Raw genomic sequence first — 17,562 nt, 5'->3', positions numbered from 1 at the left:
TCTATCTTTTTTTTTTTTTAAAAAACTCAAGAATTCTTCCTTTTATTTGAAGACCTTTTAAAACCGAATTGTCAGCCTTGTTTCTTGCTTTCCTCCCATAGACCGAAGCCGTTCTTGCCTATTTATCGGTGTGTATTGCAGCCAGATCACTGGCTCTATGTAGCATTCTCGATCTTGACTTCTCTCAAGCAACAGATTTCAGGGAACAGGGCTGAGTGGCATTTTCCCTTCCCTACCCTTTCGCCAATACTTCTAGAAATATATGAAAGAAAAAGACAAGCACTCACACCCCAGTGTTATATTGAGAGGATTAATGAATAAAAAGTGGCCATGTAACACCCATAGATTAAACGTGAAGTGTCAGCCCACGGGTATCGCAGGCAGGACAGGAAACCACTGGTCTTGCCTGTCACTTTCTTAAGGAATACCCGAGGCTTCTATAATTGGAGACGCCTGCTCCAGTCCCCTGGCTTAGCTCACACCAGGGCTGCAGGGTGCCACTTCTCCAGGGAGCTGATTCACACTGCCTCCCATCTCTGAGGTCCCGCGGGGAGCCCTGCGCTGTAGAAAGCAAAAGTAGAGCCTGTTCCAGCCTGTCCACCCCTGTCCTTTTAACAGCCATGAACTCTCGACATCTCTGTCTATGGGGGCGGTGATTCACGAAGGGAGGATCCAGAGATGGTCAAGATAGAGCGTCTGCCCCACCGGGATGATCACGACACTTTCCCGAGAGCTGGATCCCCACGTCTCTCTTTCTTAGTAGCATCCAGCTGCAAAGATGCCCCTTCTGTCTGGGTCTCGAGTTCTGTCTGGATCTCTCCTCCCCGAGATCACTTCTCCCCCTAGGTAGGGCGGTGATGCAGGTTTAGAAGGCTCTGAGGTTCTGTTTCCCAGCTCCTTCGATTTATAGCACTGCCAGTATCGGTGAAGCTTCTGGCACCCACACATTTCCTCCTTAAGGGGCAGGCCTCTTCCCACAGGGAATGCTCTCATTAAAAGGAAGAGCTACCCCACGGAACTGCGGCCCTTTCTCAGGGCCCGAGAGGGCGGGGGCGCAGCGGGCATTGGCGGCACGGGGCCAGGTGCTGTGGTGTCCGGGTGGCCCCGCCCGGGTAATGAGGGCCCAAGCCCAAAGCTGATCCTTTGAAGATGTGTCCTGAAGCTCTCCCCTGGTGATCAATGACAGGAGCCCAGAGTCCTGCTTTAGCCAAATGACTAGCTTAGCCTCTTTTACAAGGAAAGGAACTCCTTATTGGAAACCAAATTATAAATTAATTAGCAGCTTCCTCTGGGGCTGTGTATAAACATCCACACCACCCCATGGTGACTTTCTAGCGTGAGCCCCCTCATTCCAGGGGTATAAAAAGGCCCGAGCAGGATGGGGTCTGTGGACACTGACAATCCAGGTAGCTGTAGCTGCGAAGGGGCCTCCCTGACTTGGTATCCAACTGCTCACCAGCTTCCGTCAAGAGCTGCCCGCGGCCCCCCTCTGTCTGCTCCAGCAGCATGAGCTGCCGGCCCGAGCTGTGCCTGGGTTACGTCTGCCAGCCCATGACGTACGTGCCTTCTGTCTGCACTCCCACCACCTACCGGCCAGCCAGCTGCCTCTCCAAGACCTACCTATCCAGCTCCTGCTGGCCCAGCAGCTGCCGGCCAGCCAGTGGTATCGCCAGTTCCGTGGGCACCTGCAGCTGGTACTGTGAAGGGACCTTCAATGGCAACGAGAAGGAGACCATGCAGTTCCTGAACGACCGCCTGGCCAGCTACCTGGAGAAGGTGCGCCAGCTGGAGCGGGAGAATGCGGAGCTGGAGACCAGGATCCGAGAGGCCTGCCAGTCTCAAGTGCCCACCCTGTGTCCTGACTACCAGTCTTATTTCAGGACCATCGAGGAGCTCCAGCAGAAGGTGAGGGCAAGCGGTGAACGGACTCACCGGGAAGGCAACCGGAAGGCCTGGAGCTCCAGATTTGAATCTCATTAGCTTATTAAGCCTCATTCAGGGGAAAGAGACTTCCCCAGGGCATAGGATTGTCTCACAGTTTGAGGGTTCAGCTAGAGTCCTTAACATGGAAAGAGGTCTGGGATCTAGACTCAGTTCTACCACGTTGTGGCTTTGGGAGGGGGGCCTTCCCTTCCCTAGGCCCCAGTGTCCTCATCGGTAAACTGGTTGCAGTAATGGTTCGCACCTAAGGGGTCTGTCCAGAGGATTCCATGAGTTGATGCACGTGAAGTGTTTAACACAGCCTCTGGCACACGGTGAGTTTTTAGTCAATGTTAGCGCTTGTTAAGGATCTGCCTGTCCCACGAAGGACTTCGGACTTAACGACGTTGTTTCCTTCCACATTGTTCACTGCGACCAAAGTGGGGCGTTTGGATTTATGAAGAACCTAGGTGCTTCAAATATAAACCCTCGTAGTTCTCCGAGGACTAGCAGTTCACCAAATATTCCCCAGAGTCCCAGAGAAGAGGGGCTCCTGAAGGGATGGTCACCAGGCTGCTGAGTCCCTTCAGCTGCCAGCTTTTCCTCTGGGCTCTTTTTCCTTCTTATTCTGAACGCACCCCCTCTTGTGCCTTGGCCCCCAGGTTCTGTGCACCAAGGCAGAGAACGCCAGGATGGTCGTGCACATTGATAACGCCAAGCTGGCCGCCGATGACTTTAGGACCAAGTGAGTCTGGTCCGGGGATGGTGGGGTACCACCCCCTCCCCCCTGACTCCCCGCACATCTTTGGGGGCAGCTCTCCGTGAGTTTCAGGGAGGGTTGGAAAAGTGCCAGTAGCTGTGGGTCTTCCCTGAGTGCTGTATTCAGTTTCAGCCCTCGGCTGCTGACCCTGTCCCTGTGCAGGTACGAGACGGAACTGGCCATGCGGCAGCTGGTGGAGGCCGACACCAACGGCCTGCGCAGGATCCTGGACGAGCTGACCCTGTGCAAGGCCGACCTGGAGGCCCAGGTGGAGTCCCTGAAGGAGGAGCTGCTGTGCCTCAAGAAGAACCACGAGGAGGTGAGCCCTAAAATCAAGCTGACGTGGCCCCGGGAAGCGGAATGGGAAGCACGTGAGGTTTTGGGTTGGATAGACTTGGGTTGAAATTCCCAGGCTTGCTGTGTGTTGTTTCTGTGACTTGCCCAACTCACTGAATCTTTCTGAGCCTCCTCACCTGTAAAACGGAGCAGCACTATGACACGGGGCTACTGCAAGCATTCCATGAGGTCATGGGTGTGAAACACCCGTCACTTGGTCCCTGCTCAGAAATGCAAGCAACCTTCTCTTCTGCATTTCCTGGTCTTGTGTGACTGCCAGATGCTTGTGTTTTTCTCATGAGAATCACTTTCTGGGGGCAGAGTGGTGCCTGAGGCCCAGAGGGGGTTGTGTTCCAGAACTCACATGGAATGGCCTGTCCCTCTCCGGAAGGCTCGGCCGCTGGGGCTCTTCCAAGGGAGAGTCAACTGCAGTGGTTTTCTTTCTTCTTACCCCATTCTGTCCTTCTTTGCTCCTGTTTGCATATAATATACTTAATCCAAAATCTATCGGTCGACACTTTATTTTCTGACTTTCCTCTTCATCTCCCGCACGTCCGCGGAGGGAGATCACTCCCTCCCGGGCACCTGTGTGCTGCATAGACCACCGGACCTCTGGTGCTACGCACCCCCACCCTCCACCTTCTCTGCGTTGACTCTCAACCTCTTGAGTGGGGATTTGAAAGAACAAGTGCCTCTGAAACCTGGCTGGGTTTCCTTAGGCTTAAATGCAAAGTAACAATCAGTCACCATGTACTCACTGGGTGCCCTAAGGTACCTGACTCATCCTACTTAAATCAGAGAACTGGGAACGGCACCAAGAGGCCACTAATGAGGCATTATCGCACACTCGGGCAGCCTCTGAGACAACTTTCTCTCTTTGGCAGCCAAGCCTGGGGAGGCGTCTGCTCTCACTCAGGCCTTGAACCAAGTGAAGCCAGGCTCCTGCTGTCCCCCTCCCAGACGAACACAGGCTGGGAGGGTGGCTGGGAATACGGGGGCATGGGTTTCCCATTCTGGCCCGAGGAGATCAGACAAACCCTGGCATTGCTCTTGGCTTCTGCCAAAGTGACAGGAAGTGTGATGGAGCGCTGCCGCCACCATGGGAACATCTGGTCGGAGCTGGAAGACCACAGAGCTTCTGCAGAGTGGACGGCAAGCCTCAAAGGGCCCCTGTAACATAGACATCCTAGCATCTTTCGTCCCACCATTTTGTGTCTCCCTGGGGTGGTGAGTGGGATCACGTGACCTCACACTCGTGCCTTTTCAGGAAGTCAGTGCCCTCCGGTGCCAGCTGGGGGACCGCCTTAATATCGAGGTCGACGCTGCACCGCCTGTGGACCTGAACAGGATGCTGGAGGAGATGCGGTGTCAGTATGAGACTGTGGTGGAGACCAACCTCAGGGACGTGGAGGAATGGTTCAACATGCAGGTGGGCCTCTCGCAGGTGGGCCGGCCTCCCTAGGGTCCCTGAGAAGAAGAATGGGGTCCCTGAGAAGGCTCTCCTGCCCTTCTCCTGTCTCCCCCTTTGCAGATGGAGGAGCTCAACCAGCAGGTGGCCACGAGCTCCGAGCAGCTTCAGAGCTACCAGTCGGACATCATCGATCTGAGACGAACGGTCAACACGCTGGAGATCGAGCTGCAGGCCCAGCACAGCCTGGTGGGTGCTGCTGGGTGGTCTCTGGATCCCAGGCGGCAAATGCGCTTAGGTGCCGGCATCCAGGCGGGGGGAGGGGGCCCCGATTCAGCCACCACGGACGTTTGCCCAGCTGACCTCTCCTAGGCTGAGGTTGCTCCCAAGACCCATCCCAGAGATCAAAGGGGCTTGTCTCAACCCTGACATGGGTTAGCTGGACACTGTCAAACACAACTCCCCAGGAAGGCGTGTTCTCTGCTTGGTCTGAACCTTCTAAACCCAGGCTTCCTACTGGAGTTTTAAAAACTCCCCATGCTTAGTTCCTCTCTGGATGAGTGAAATCAGAGTCTCTTGGAGGTGGGGGCCGGGCACAAGGACCTTTTAAAGGCACTCATGTGACTTCAAAGCACAGCCAGGGCTGAAGGCCACAGATCTTGACGATGCTGTCGGGGAGGAGCCTGGGGAACCTCAGATCCAAAGTCTGAAGCCAGACCGAGGCTGAAGAAGGAATAAGGGGTTTAGGGTCACAGGGACCTGGGTTCACATCCCAGTCTGTTACCTGCCAGCTGCTTAAGCTTGAACAAGTCATTCAACCTTCCTGGGCCTCAGTTTCCACCGTGACTTAGGTAGGGAGGGGTCATTCCCAAGCCCAAAGAGAGACCTGGTTTTTCTTGGTTCTTTCTGAACCAGGAGGATAGGTCTGCTCCTCAGCTACTGTGTCTTTCCTTTTGCCATAGAGGGACTCTCTCGAAAACACCCTGGCGGAGACCGAGGCGCGCTACAGCTCCCAGCTGGCCCAGATGCAGTGCCTGATCAGCAACGTGGAGGCCCAGCTGGCCGACATCCGGGCTGACCTGGAGCGGCAGAACCAGGAGTACCAGGTGCTGCTGGACGTGCGGGCCCGGCTGGAGGGTGAGATCAACACGTACCGGGGCCTGCTGGAGAGCGAGGACTGCAAGTGAGTGGGCCCAGTTGAGGCTGTACACATGGGTGCAAACTTGGGTTTGGAGAAGGCTATAGGAGGCTATAGGAGAAGGCTATAAGGGCTTACCCAGGAGATAGAGCCCTGTCGTGATTAAGAAGCAGTTAGGAAGCTGGTATGATCCAAAGAAAGTCAGGCAGGTGTTCATGCTATCATCCCAAACCTGGCCCACTGGAGGCCACTGCGCTCCTTCCCAAGTCAGCAAACTCCTTCCAAGGGCTTCCCATGTACCCGGTGCCATTAGGGATGTGGAGACAGATGACGACAAGGCATCTGCTCTCAGGTTGTTTCTGTCTGGTTAGGGAGACGGGCAACTGGAGATCATACTTGGGGGAAAGATTTTTCTGCACTTGAGAGGACCAATAGGTGGCTTAACGTGATTGGGCTGTGGCGGGAAGGAAGGAAGACACAAGAGGTCAGTGGGGCCCATTCATGGGGAACCATAAAGGCCATGCTGGGGAAGGAGGACCTTATTTAATAGGCAGTGGGATGTCCTCATTTTTGTTTTGTTTTGTTTTGTTTGGAGGAGGAAATGATAGAGTTTGCTTAACGGCCTATCTCTCCAGTGAGATGGTAATCATCTAGAACTCAGAGATCATAGAAACTATTTTTATCTCCTTCACCTGGCATGTAGTAGATGCTTAGTAAATGTTTCCTGAGTGAGTCAGTGAAAGCTCAAAGCTGTTCTTCAGGAAGACGGCACAGGTGGTTGCAGGAAGTAGAGGGAAGAGGGTCCAGGCAGGGAAACTGTCCAGGAGGTCCTGGTCATGTGAGCAGTGGGGAGAGGAGGAATCTGGGTGGGGCAGGCACTCAGCAAGGCCTGGCAGTCACCTGGGCACAGGACACCTCGGGTCCATGGACACCCACTGGGCTGATTACTGTTGTAGATAGTTTCTTTTTTTTGTTTGTTTTTGTTTAAAAAAATTTGTTTAAACATTTTATCTTATGTTTTGAGAAACAGAGAGAGACAGAGCATGAGCAGGGGAGAGGCAGAGAGAGAGGGAGACACAGGATTGCGAGCAGGCTCCAGGCTCTGACCTGTCAGCACAGAGCCCGACGTGGGGCTTGAACCCATGAACTGTGAGATCATGACCTGAGCTGAAGTCGGATGCTCAACTGACTGAGCCACCCAGGCGCTCCCTCTAGGCGGTTTCTTAGTCCACATTTAGCTTTGCTTGTCTGTCATTCAGTTTCATCCTCTGGGGCAAGGGTTGCAAAATCAAATGCTTTTCAAGGAACAGGGTGCTGAGGCACATGTGTGACGTGGGTCACGGTGGGACTCTGGGGAACCAGAGAGCGATGTCTACTCCGGCGAGGGCGCCACCCCCGAGGAGGACCGTTTCTACCGTGTGAGAGGCACATCCAGTATGGTTGGATCTTCTGATTGCTCAAGAGAAACTGGGAATCTAGATGTCTTTCAAATGTTAAATTCTTAATTTTTTTTTTTAAATTTTTAAATATTTTCAACAAATGAAAAAAGAATATGGTGCTGGCCACACAAAACATATTTCAGGCTGGATGTGGTCCCTGGGCTCCCTGTCCAGTTTCTGGGCTGTTTGGTTCCCATCTACTGTCCAGGCTGTGGTTTCTGGTTTTGAGCCCACACCTGTTGGTCTCTGAGATCATCCTTTCTCCTTTTGCCATGTCTTCCTTCTGTTTTAATTACTGAGTTCACCTTATCCAACACATTCTTATTAAGTGCCTGCTCCAGGCCAGGTATGCAGAATGTGTATGCATACACGGCTGCTGACCTCACTGTTTAATGGGGAGACAGACCGTAACAGGACAATCACACATCACTCTGGGAGGGGACACACGGTACCGTTGGGGGATTTGACACAGAGAGATCATGGAGGGCTTCAAGGAGGTTGTGACAGTTGAGTTAAAGGAAGCTGCTCTCCATCCTGGCCCAAATGGGAGCCACCGAACGTTTTAGGCAGGGAGTGGCATACTTATATTTGTGTCTGTGGAAGATCACTCTGGCCACGAAGCTGACAGTGGTTAGGAGGGGCCAGGGTGGGGCTGGGGAGGCCAGTTAAGGGTTACACAGGCAAAGATGACGGAGGTGGGATTAGGGAAGCTGAGTGGAGAAGGTGAGCAGCGGGTGAGTTTGCGAGGCATCTGGGGCAGAGCCACGCACTCGTTGCTGCCTTGGGCTTTTCTCTAATCCTGCCCCCTGTGCCTGTCTTCCGCAGGTTGCCCTGTAACCCGTGCTCCACTCCCTCCTGTCCCCCTTGTGCACCTTCCCCCAGCGTGCCCCGCACCATCTGTGTGCCCCGCACCGTCTGTGTGCCTTGCGTGCCCTGTCCTCAGGTCCGCTACTGAAAGTCCCTCAGGGTCGGTGGATCCTGGACAGACCGGAGCTGGGAGGCTGGAGCCTCCTCAGGTGGAGTCTGACCCCCATTCAGTGGTCAGCAAGGAAGCCCTCCAGCTGGGAGGTGGGCTGTGTGCTACACGCTCGGATCTGCAGGGGGCGCCCCGGGCCCCCACGTCTTGGAAAACTGCCTCTCACTTCCACAGCCAGACTGTTCTCTTGGCTGATGTTTCTGGTTGTCTGTGCTGCCTCAAGGGCACGTGCTCTTAGTAAACTGGCGAATAAAGCCTCATCCAGTGGCCCTGCAAACGCATCTTTCTCTATTTGTCGCCTTTGCTGCTGTATCCACCAGCCAGTTCTACTCAGTTGGGCTCAAGAGGAAAGTGGCCAAATTCTATACTTATTTTTGGGCCCTGTCTGTTTCCACGGAGGCTTGGGAGGCATTCGCTAGAAAGGCCCGCATGCCATAAGCCAGTTAAAGCCAGGCAATCAGTCCAGAGCCAAGTCATAAAGGAATAAAGAGAAGAGGGAGATAATTATGCCTGAAACCTAGGCCAAACTACTGTAATTGAGAAGAATACTGTTATGACCCCACCTCCCCACCTCATTACAGCTGTTACAATGGGATCATTCATTCATTCATTCAAAACGTCTTCACTAATGGCCTACTTACATGTAGATACCCCCAGGGTCATCCCCCAGATACTTCCTTAGTGCCCCATTTAAACATTGCAACAACTTGTGAAAAAAGGTACCATTATTTCTCCCCTTTGTAAATGAGGAAGCTGAGAGCCAGAGAGGTTAAGAAACTTGCCCAAAGGTCATCCAACTAGTATGTAGTGGACCCAGGACTCAGTATAGGCTGTTAGGCCCCAGGGATAAATCAAGCAATTCGTATTCTGAGTCCTCGTATTTGCAAACTACAGCTCTATGCAGGGAGGGGCTACCAAAAAAAAAATGCAAGTGATCCCCACTGTCCGGAAGCCTATGATTGGCGACGGAGCTGGGGCCAGTGTAAATAATAATAACCATGACTACCGCTTCCTGAGCACATCTATGGTGCACGCATAGACCGGCCTATGCGGCTTGCACAACCACCGTGTAAGGTAGGCCTCATGTCCATTTTAGAAATGGAAAACCGAGGAGTGCAGAATGGGTTAGTCAGTTGCCCAAAGTTACATGCAAGGACCAAGATTCGGACCCAGGTCCAGCTGTGTGCCCTGAAGCACTTACTCGAAGCACTCCACTACATGGCAAATTGCCACCTAGAAAGAGCACATGCTAACAAAGGCTGGGACAAAGTACTAGCCTGGAGAGAGCAGGGAAGGCTTCCTGCAGCTGGTGGCATTTGAGATGGGCCTGAATGTCTACTGAGCAAAAAAGAGATAGAGCCGCGTGGGGCCTGCGTGGAAGCCAAGGTCTGGCTCCAGACGCCTTGAGTGGCCTTGCCGGCTGGAGCAGCGGGTCCCTGTGGAAGGTTGGTGGGAATAAATCTCATGTGGTAGGAAGGTGTCAGACCACGGGGAGGCCCCAGGTATCTCTGATGGAGCCTGGACTCCATCCGGAAAGCTGTGGGAGGGCTGCTGTAGGTTCTGAGCCCAAGGATGGCATGGCCGGAGTGGCCTTTTAGAAAGTTTCACCGAGGAGTATAAAAAAGATGGCTGAGGGGCAGGGACAGAGCTGATAACTAGTATGTGGAAGAAGCTAATGGGGCCTCAGCTCAGGCTGTGACAGTGGGAAGGAAAAAATCAGGGTTCAATCTGAGAGGCTCAGCAGAGGACCTGACTTAGCAAGACTGGCCATGGCGGATTAAGAGGAAAGGGCCAGAAACAGGAACCTTGTACACCTTTCTGAACCTCAACCTCTAAACACACTGTTCTTCCTTAATGAGCTGAGGTGATGTTTCTATTAAAGATCTGCCCTCCGGACTTGCCAAGAAATGATGAGAAGTGAATTGGCTCTTGGAGCCGCCTGGGGCTCTCGGGACAGGATCCGGCATGCAGGCTTGGCAGGCGAGGCTGTGAGCCCGATGGGAGACACAAACACACTGCTTAGCCAGCTGTGGTTCCTGAGTGGGGAGGTGAGGGTAGCATTTCGGTGATCTGGAATGCCGAGAGAGAGGAGCTTCTGGCCATGTGGATATTCTCATAACTGAGTGCAAACTGGCAATCCCTCTTAATTTCAGTCCCCATGCGGGGCGCCTGGGTGGCTTGGTCGGTTAAGCGTCCGACTTCAGCTCAGGTCATGATCTCACGGTCCGTGGGTTCAAGCTCTGCGTCGGGCTCTGTGCTGACAGCTCAGAGCCTGGAGCCTGTTTCAGATTCTGTGTCTCCCTCTCTCTCTGACCCTCCCCCATTCATGCTCTGTCTCTCTCTGTCTCAAAAATAAATAAACGTTAAAAAAAAAATTTTCAGTCCCCAGGCAAATTTGTCTAGAATGTGCTTAGCTTGATAAACACAATAGACTGAACAGAACCAGATCTATGGTTCTAAAATCCTAGGCCTCTTCTGTCTTGTCCGGTATGGTAGCCACAGACTACATGTGGCTATTGAATTTTTAATGAAATAAAATTGAAAAATTCAGTTCAATACACTAGCCACATTTCAAGTGCTCAGTACCTACATGTGGTTAGGGGTACTATACTAGAGTGCAGATGTAGAATATTTCCGTTATTCCAGAAAGTTCTATTCAACAACACTATCCTAAGCTATCAGAATCATAAGGAGCCTTCCAGATGATGTCGCCCAGCCTCTCCCATTTATGGATGGGGAGTCTAAGGCCCAGAGAGCTGGAAAGATGCACTCACCAACCAACAGGTGGGAATCAAAGTAAGTGCTCTCACGCCAAGCCTAGCGGGTCTCCCTGATGTTTTCTCCAAGCACGAAAGTTTATTATTATTTCAGGCTAATAAATACTTTTCCTTTTGCCTTCTTTCCTGTCCCTAAGAACAGAGATATTTTCTCTGAGATGCTGAAACTCCTTCCCAGGACCGTAGTTCCCAATTAAAAAAATACCTGGAAACCACCAAATTCAGAATCTCCTTATCCTTGGAGCCTTTGGCTCAATAAGAGGACAGACTCAGGCTGTGGCCAGGAGCAATGACACAGGGGTTGTAGGCCAGGAGTCCAGGTCCCCTGGGCCCTTTGGGGACTTGTGCAGGCTCCTTTTCCCTCAGAGCATACTGTCCGATCCAACCTGGTTCCTCTTTCCACCTTGTGTGTCATCTGACTTGCCAGGACCCGTCTGACAACCCAAATGCCTATTAAAGCTTTTTATAGGATACCAAGCCCCAAGGCTCAGGCGCAGTTAGCGCTGCCCCCTCTGCTGGCCATGGATGGTCGCCATCCTCTGTGTTGGGATGATGCTTCCAAGCTAGAGAGGTTGACAGCTATCCTCCCTCCTGGTCCATCTCCACTTTGTGAGGGATGCAGAAGCCACGGATGTAGCCGCTGGGGAATATTTCTGCCCACCAGCACTGGGACCGCCTGGAAAGTGGACCTCGTGTTACACATATGGGGATCCTCAGAGGAAGTCTGTCCTCATATCAAAGCATTTGGATTTCATTAACTCCACTTTACAGGAAAACTTAGGACCACGGTAAAGTAATAAAACCTCTGTCATATTTGATGTTTGGGAGAAACTCCCACAGGTAGCAGGATCCTCCCTGAGTGGGGACTGAAAAAGAAAGAGGACGTGTGTTTCAAAGATGAGACTTTCCCTGAGGCATTAAGGAGACTGGTGCGCAGCCTTGGGTCTGTCTCTCACTGTGCAAGGGCAAGGCCTCCTCCTGGGCGTGGGAGTGAGGGCCCACAGGGCAGAGCTGGGTTCGGGGAAGCTTGGCCAGAGGGTGACGGCTTCCAGAGAGAAAGGCCCAGCAGTCGGACACAGTGACTGGCAGAGTCACCAGGACAGCTCGTGGACTGAATGACACTGACTAGCACCCTCCCTATAATATTGGGAAGACTTCTCCAGTATGATCAAAAAAAGGATATGCTGAGCGGTAACTGGGAAGATCATTAACAATAAAACAATTCTCGTCTGGTGTTTCATAAATTTTAGCACATGAGTGTGATGATTTCAGTTTTGCTAAATAGAAATGTCCTAAGATCGTTTGCATTCTATCCTTTTGAACAACTGGTCGAGGCAAATTTATTTCCAAATAGTCCCTGCCCCTTAGCCCTAAGTAAGTAACCAAATACCCGGATGAGCCTCTTGCCATTATGGAAACCATCAGTGACTCCGGCTTCAAAAAACATCTCCTGGAATCCTAGTTCCGCCACCACACGCGGTGTGATTTCTGCGGGTCCCCTAACCTCTGTAAACTGCAAGCTCCTCCCCTTTGGAAAGGGGGGTAATTCTACCTCCTTCACTGCGTTACTGGCACAGAATGCATCTGAACTATCGTGATATCCGGCATAGTATAAGTGCTCAATTAATGCCAATTAAAGAAAATCTGCTTTGGCTGGCACACAAGTCCCCCCACTTCCCCGTTCTGACTTTCCCCCCAGTGACTTCGGCAGCTGAGTTACTTTCTGGAGCCTTTGGACACCTAAGTTTCAGAAAGAACAGAAATAGCAGCAGTAACGAGGCCACCACACCAACCACCCCCCCCCCCCCCCCCCCCCCGGGCGCTTTTGCTTTGCTCTGAGGTTAAAGAGCATCTGGACGGACTGCTGGTCTCGGTCTAAATGTCTTGGGGCAGGGGACGGTGCAGTGCCCACTTCTGGAGTCCACCTGGGCAATGCCCTTCCCCTGCCCCAGCGCTTTGGCTCTAGGGCAGGCTAAGGGTCTCCCCACGTGCTGTGAGGGGTCCAATTCTCAGGCCTCATTCGTTGTGTCGTGTAGAGTGGGGTTAGCGAGCTGCAGCTCACAGGTCACACCCAGCTGCTGTCTGTTTTGGTGAATACACTTTCACCGGGACACAGCCACACTGTCTGCGTCTGCCCCGCGCTGCAAGTTTAGCGCAAACAGCCTGTATGGCCTGCGAAGCACAAAATGTTTACCGCTTGGCCTTTTAACAGGACAGGTTTGGTGTAGAGGGAGAGAACGTGCTGGAGTCAGGAGCGCCAGGCCGCAGTCCGGACCCTGTGGCTGACTTGCTCTGGGTCCCCGGGGAGCGCACAGCCCCTCTGGTCTCTGGTTGGGGCAGGAAGGGGTCGAAGCCACTCTAATTTTCCTTTAGTTCCAACACGTCGGCACCCCTCTGTTCTACTGCCCCGTCTCTCTGGGCGCCGGCGCTGAGACCAGAGGCCCCCGCGCTCACCGAGCTCTACCTCTTCCAGGTGACTGTTGCATCTTCAAGGCCGTGCCCCTCTAGGGAGACGCCAGATGGTCGCTCGGGGAACAGAACTCAGCTTCTCCAAAGAGATGACATGAAACCTCCCTTTTAGCAACAGAGGGCACTGGCAAGGAGCGCATTTAGCCCTCTCTGATTTGAGGGTGGGGAGCTACTCATGGGGCCGGCCACTGCCTAAGGGCGGTTTCGCAGGACAGGCCTGGGTCCGGTTACCACCGGAACCGGCGGTGATCCAGCTACTGATGGGCAGCGCGGAGGCCCAGCTGGCCGAGGAGCAGCCGAACCGGCAGTATCGGGTGCTGCTGGAAGTCAAGGCCAGGCTGGAGGGCGAGATCACCACGTGCTGGAACCTTCTGGAGAGCAAGGACTGTGGGTACGTGTGAGGCTGAGGAGGGCCAGTGTTTGTAGCATCTCCAGGACGCTGATGCGTGTCTTGTGACCATCCTACATCACACACCTGCCCAGAGCTCTTGAGTTCCTTCCTTCTCGGCCACGGGTGCCACCCTGTCCCAGCGGACACTTGGGGTTCTGTTTCCTCAGGGTGCCCAACTGCTCTCATGCCTGGCCCTTAATTTTGGTTCTTTCCTTTTAGCCGGTGGCCTTGGGCCATGAGCAGGGTGAGGGAGAAGGAGGAATATCTGTGGTCAGAACGTTTCTGATGCTCTGGGCACTTTGTCTTCCTTCACTGAATCCATGCAACATGATAAAGCCTACCTTAAATTTTTCTTTCTTTTCTTTCTTTCTTCTTTCTTTCTTTCTTTCTTCTTTCTTTCTTTCTTTCAGATATGCCACTTTGATTCCATGTCTCCCCCCCTCTCTGTCCCTCCCCTGCTCATGCTCTGTCTCTCTCTGTCTCAAAAATAAGTAAAAACAGGGGCACCTGGGTGGCTCAGTCGGTTAAGCGCCCGACTTCGGCTCAGGTCATGATCTCGCAGTTTGTGAGTTCGAGCCCCGCATCGGGCTCTGTGCTGACAGCTCAGAGCCTGAGCCTGACTTCGGATTCTGTGTCTCCCCCTCTCTCTGCCCCTCGCCTGCTCATGCTCTGTCTCTCTCTGTCTCTCAATAATAAATAAACATCTAAAAAAAATTAAAAAAAAAATAAAAACATTAAAAAAAAAGGGGGGGCGCCTGGGTGGCTCATTCGGTTAAGCGTCTGACTTCGTCTCAGGTCATGATCTCACGGTTTGTGGGTTCGAGCCTTGCATCAGGCTCTGTGCTGACAGCTCAGAGCCTGGAGCCTGCTTCGGATTCTGTGTCTCCCCCGCTCTCTGCCCCTCCCCTGCTTATGCTCTGTCTCTGTCTCAAAAATAAATAAAAACATTTAAAAAAATTAAAATAAAGATATGCCACTTTTCTTTAAAAAAAAAAAATCTGACTGGACTCCCCTCATCTCTATCAGGCCTAGTCAATTTTGCTTGTGCCATAGCTGAAGGAGTATGTGAGGGTACTAGGGGCCCCAGTTTGTAATCGAGGAAACTGAGGCTCAGAGAATGATGGCAGCAAAGAACTCATGTGGCAGGAAAGTATTTGGAGTGTTGCATGTGGGAAGAGCACCTATGTGTGAACAGAAGATCCAGTCCTCTCTGATGAGCCCTGTTGTCTCTCTTCCTATGGATTTCAGCATTATTTTCCCTAAGACTTAATAGCAGGCCATGCAGTTAACATTACCGTCCTTGTTATTGTAGATGAAGATACAGGGCTCAAAGAACGTAATTGGCCCCGGGGCCTGAGCTAGTAAGGCAGGAGGGCAGGGACTCAGGCCAAGTCTGTCTTTTCTTAGCTGCTGGGCTTGAGGATGGACGTCTCTGTGCATCTGGGTTGCAGAATGCCTTCAATCCACATGCCGCTCCCTCGGGCGACCCACAAGTGTGTCCCGTGACCTGCACCCCACAAGCCCCACACGGCACCTCCTCCTTGAGCTCACCCTGTGAGCCCAAGGCTGCCATGGTAGCAGCAGATCCTGTACACAGGGCAGTGGGGACCTTCCTGTCGCCGCACATGACACACACGGGAAGCCGGAGACTCCCCCGTGGCTGACACCCACCTTACAGACGGCTCGTCTCTGGGGTGGGGTGTCCCTGAGGCCCTGCGGCTTCTCGCGACTTCCGCCTGTGTTTTGACGTTCAAGTTCTCTCAGCGGGGCCATTTTCCTTCTGCAGCACTTGGGGAGCTATATCTCTCTTCTGGTTCCTGGCCAATAAGTTAAAAGAATAAATTAATAAATGAAGCTGCCTGTTGTGTGTGTCTATTGTTGTCAGGTTATTTCACCGAGTTACAGTGGGCACCTGTGTGGTGTATTTTAAACTATGGCTGTGATCCGTTGATGGTCTGTGAAGTCATTTTAGTGGATTTTGATCAGCTAGAGAGAGGGCAAGAGAGAGAGAGCAAGAGAGTGAGAGAAAGAGAGAACAGAATAGAAAATAATATGTATGTGTGTCTAGCACATATATAGTTGCAAAATGTTCAGTGTAATTCTTACTTGGGTTGTGCTCAAGAGTTCAAGCCCATGGTCTGTTCCAGAGCTTGTATTTTCAGTGGGGAACCAGGGACCAGAAGAGCTGGCTGACTTGCTCTGGGCCACCTGGCTAGTGAGGGGCAGCGCTGGGAGCAGAGGCTGTCCAGAAATACCCGCTCCTTAAATGAAAACACAGCCCTAATCCTGCCTTGTCAGCCCTAGGAGGCTCTCCTGGGGTGCAGAAGGGGCCAAATAATTAGGTCCTGCCTTTTGGGTCACCTGTCCTCAGGCACTAAGTTCCATGGCCAGGACTTGGAGCATTCTGTCACTCTGATACTGGTCAAGAGTGCATAAAGGACCCCAGATTCCCTGTGGCTGGGTGGAGGATGGGTGGTTGAGAGGGGATTCAGCTCCACCTTGATAATAGCAAAAGGGATCTATGGGACATGAGTCTAGAAGACCCAACTTACAGCCTGCTTGTGGGGCACACAGACCTGTCCAATCTCATGGTTCTGGGAGGAAAGGGATCTTGTCTGACACCCTCTCCTTCTAGCTCCCATTTCCCTCTGTCTGCTGGATACCGTACCCAGCCCCTGGGCTCCCAGGAGCTCCTTCCCAGACGCTAGGCCAAGGAGGACCTAAGCCCTTGAATGCCTCTTTCCTTTCTGTGAATGCCCCTCCTCTGCAGGTGAGGGATATATTGGATGGGTCTCCACGTTGCCCAGGGGAGTGGCTCTACTCTCACAGGCTTCAACCACACACCAGATTCAACATTATGACCCTGGCCATCCCTTTATAGGTACCCGAAGATTATGAGACTATACTCATACTCATATACTATACTATACTATACTATACTCACATACTCAAGGTATAAAGAGTACCTTTATAGGTACCCAAAGAATATGAGAAGGTGGATTCCTCGCAGAGTCCCCCTCCCTACCTTCCCCCAGCCCCCTGGTGGCTGGGTGCTCTTTCTCCCAGACCTCTGAGCTTCTGGGGAAGCTCTTGTGAACAAACTCCTTACTGATTCTGCCATGAAGTGTATGGAAAGTTCTGCTGAGTAGGATACATAAACACTGTACAAAGACAAACGCATGGAGGTGCAGGGAGCCTGGCTCGTTCAGAGAGGGCATGAAAGTTCTGCACCCCTCCCCACATATCTTGCCCTATGTGTCTCTTTATCAGGCTATCCTTCGTGTCCTTTATCATATCCTTGATGCTAAACTGGTAAACATGAATGTTTCCCTGAGTTCTGGGAGTCATTCCAGCAAATTATCAAACCCAAGGAAGGGGTCACGGGAACACTGAGTTATAGCCAGTCATTCAGAAGGACAGGTGACAACCTGGAACTTACGATTGGTGTCTGAAGAAGGGCAGCCTTGTGGGACTGAGCCTTTGCCTTGTGAGATTTGATGCTAAATCCAGGTGGGTAACATAGGGATTAAATTGAACTATAGGACACCCAGCTGATGCCACAGAGAATTACTTGGTATACGGAATAGACAGCTGCAAGGGAAAAGTGGATTCTGCTCTGGGGCCATCCGCAGGGTAATGGGTAATGGGGAGAAAGATGATAACATGTCTGAAGGCCTCAGAGTGAGTGTGGCACCACCTCCACAGGCCACTGTGGTGCCGTGTCACAAATGTCTCCCCTACTCTAAGGCAGGGACTGCGTCTTTTATAGACGCACTCCTAGTGTCTAGATGATGTCATGGTAGGAGGAAAACAACATTGATTAAGTGGATAAACTTTGTGGATTATGGAGCTGGATCTAAGAAACCTGATGGCAAAATCCTATCTAATTTGAATAAAAGTGTGGTTTTTCCATTCATCAAAGCCTCAAGAGTTGTACACCTAGAATAA

At 52.2% G+C, this 17,562-nt stretch overlaps 1 protein-coding gene across 1 annotated transcript; it reads left to right on the top strand.

The window, feature by feature from the left end:
• Nucleotides 1-1,478: 1,478 nt before the first annotated feature.
• Nucleotides 1,479-8,170, top strand: KRT32 (keratin 32). The gene is made up of 7 exons (XM_049636042.1): nt 1,479-1,905; nt 2,583-2,665; nt 2,843-2,999; nt 4,284-4,445; nt 4,548-4,673; nt 5,387-5,607; nt 7,827-8,170. The coding sequence occupies exons 1-7, from the start codon at nt 1,507-1,509 to the stop codon at nt 7,954-7,956; spliced, it is 1,278 nt and encodes a 425-aa protein (XP_049491999.1). The 5' UTR covers nt 1,479-1,506; the 3' UTR covers nt 7,957-8,170.
• Nucleotides 8,171-17,562: the final 9,392 nt, after the last annotated feature.

The sequence above is a fragment of the Panthera uncia genome, chromosome E1 (genome assembly GCF_023721935.1).
Source record: "Panthera uncia isolate 11264 chromosome E1, Puncia_PCG_1.0, whole genome shotgun sequence".
Lineage (NCBI taxonomy): Eukaryota > Metazoa > Chordata > Mammalia > Carnivora > Felidae > Panthera > Panthera uncia.
The sequence above is the reverse complement of the archived record's forward strand: the minus strand, read 5'-3'. Positions and strand labels throughout refer to the sequence as shown.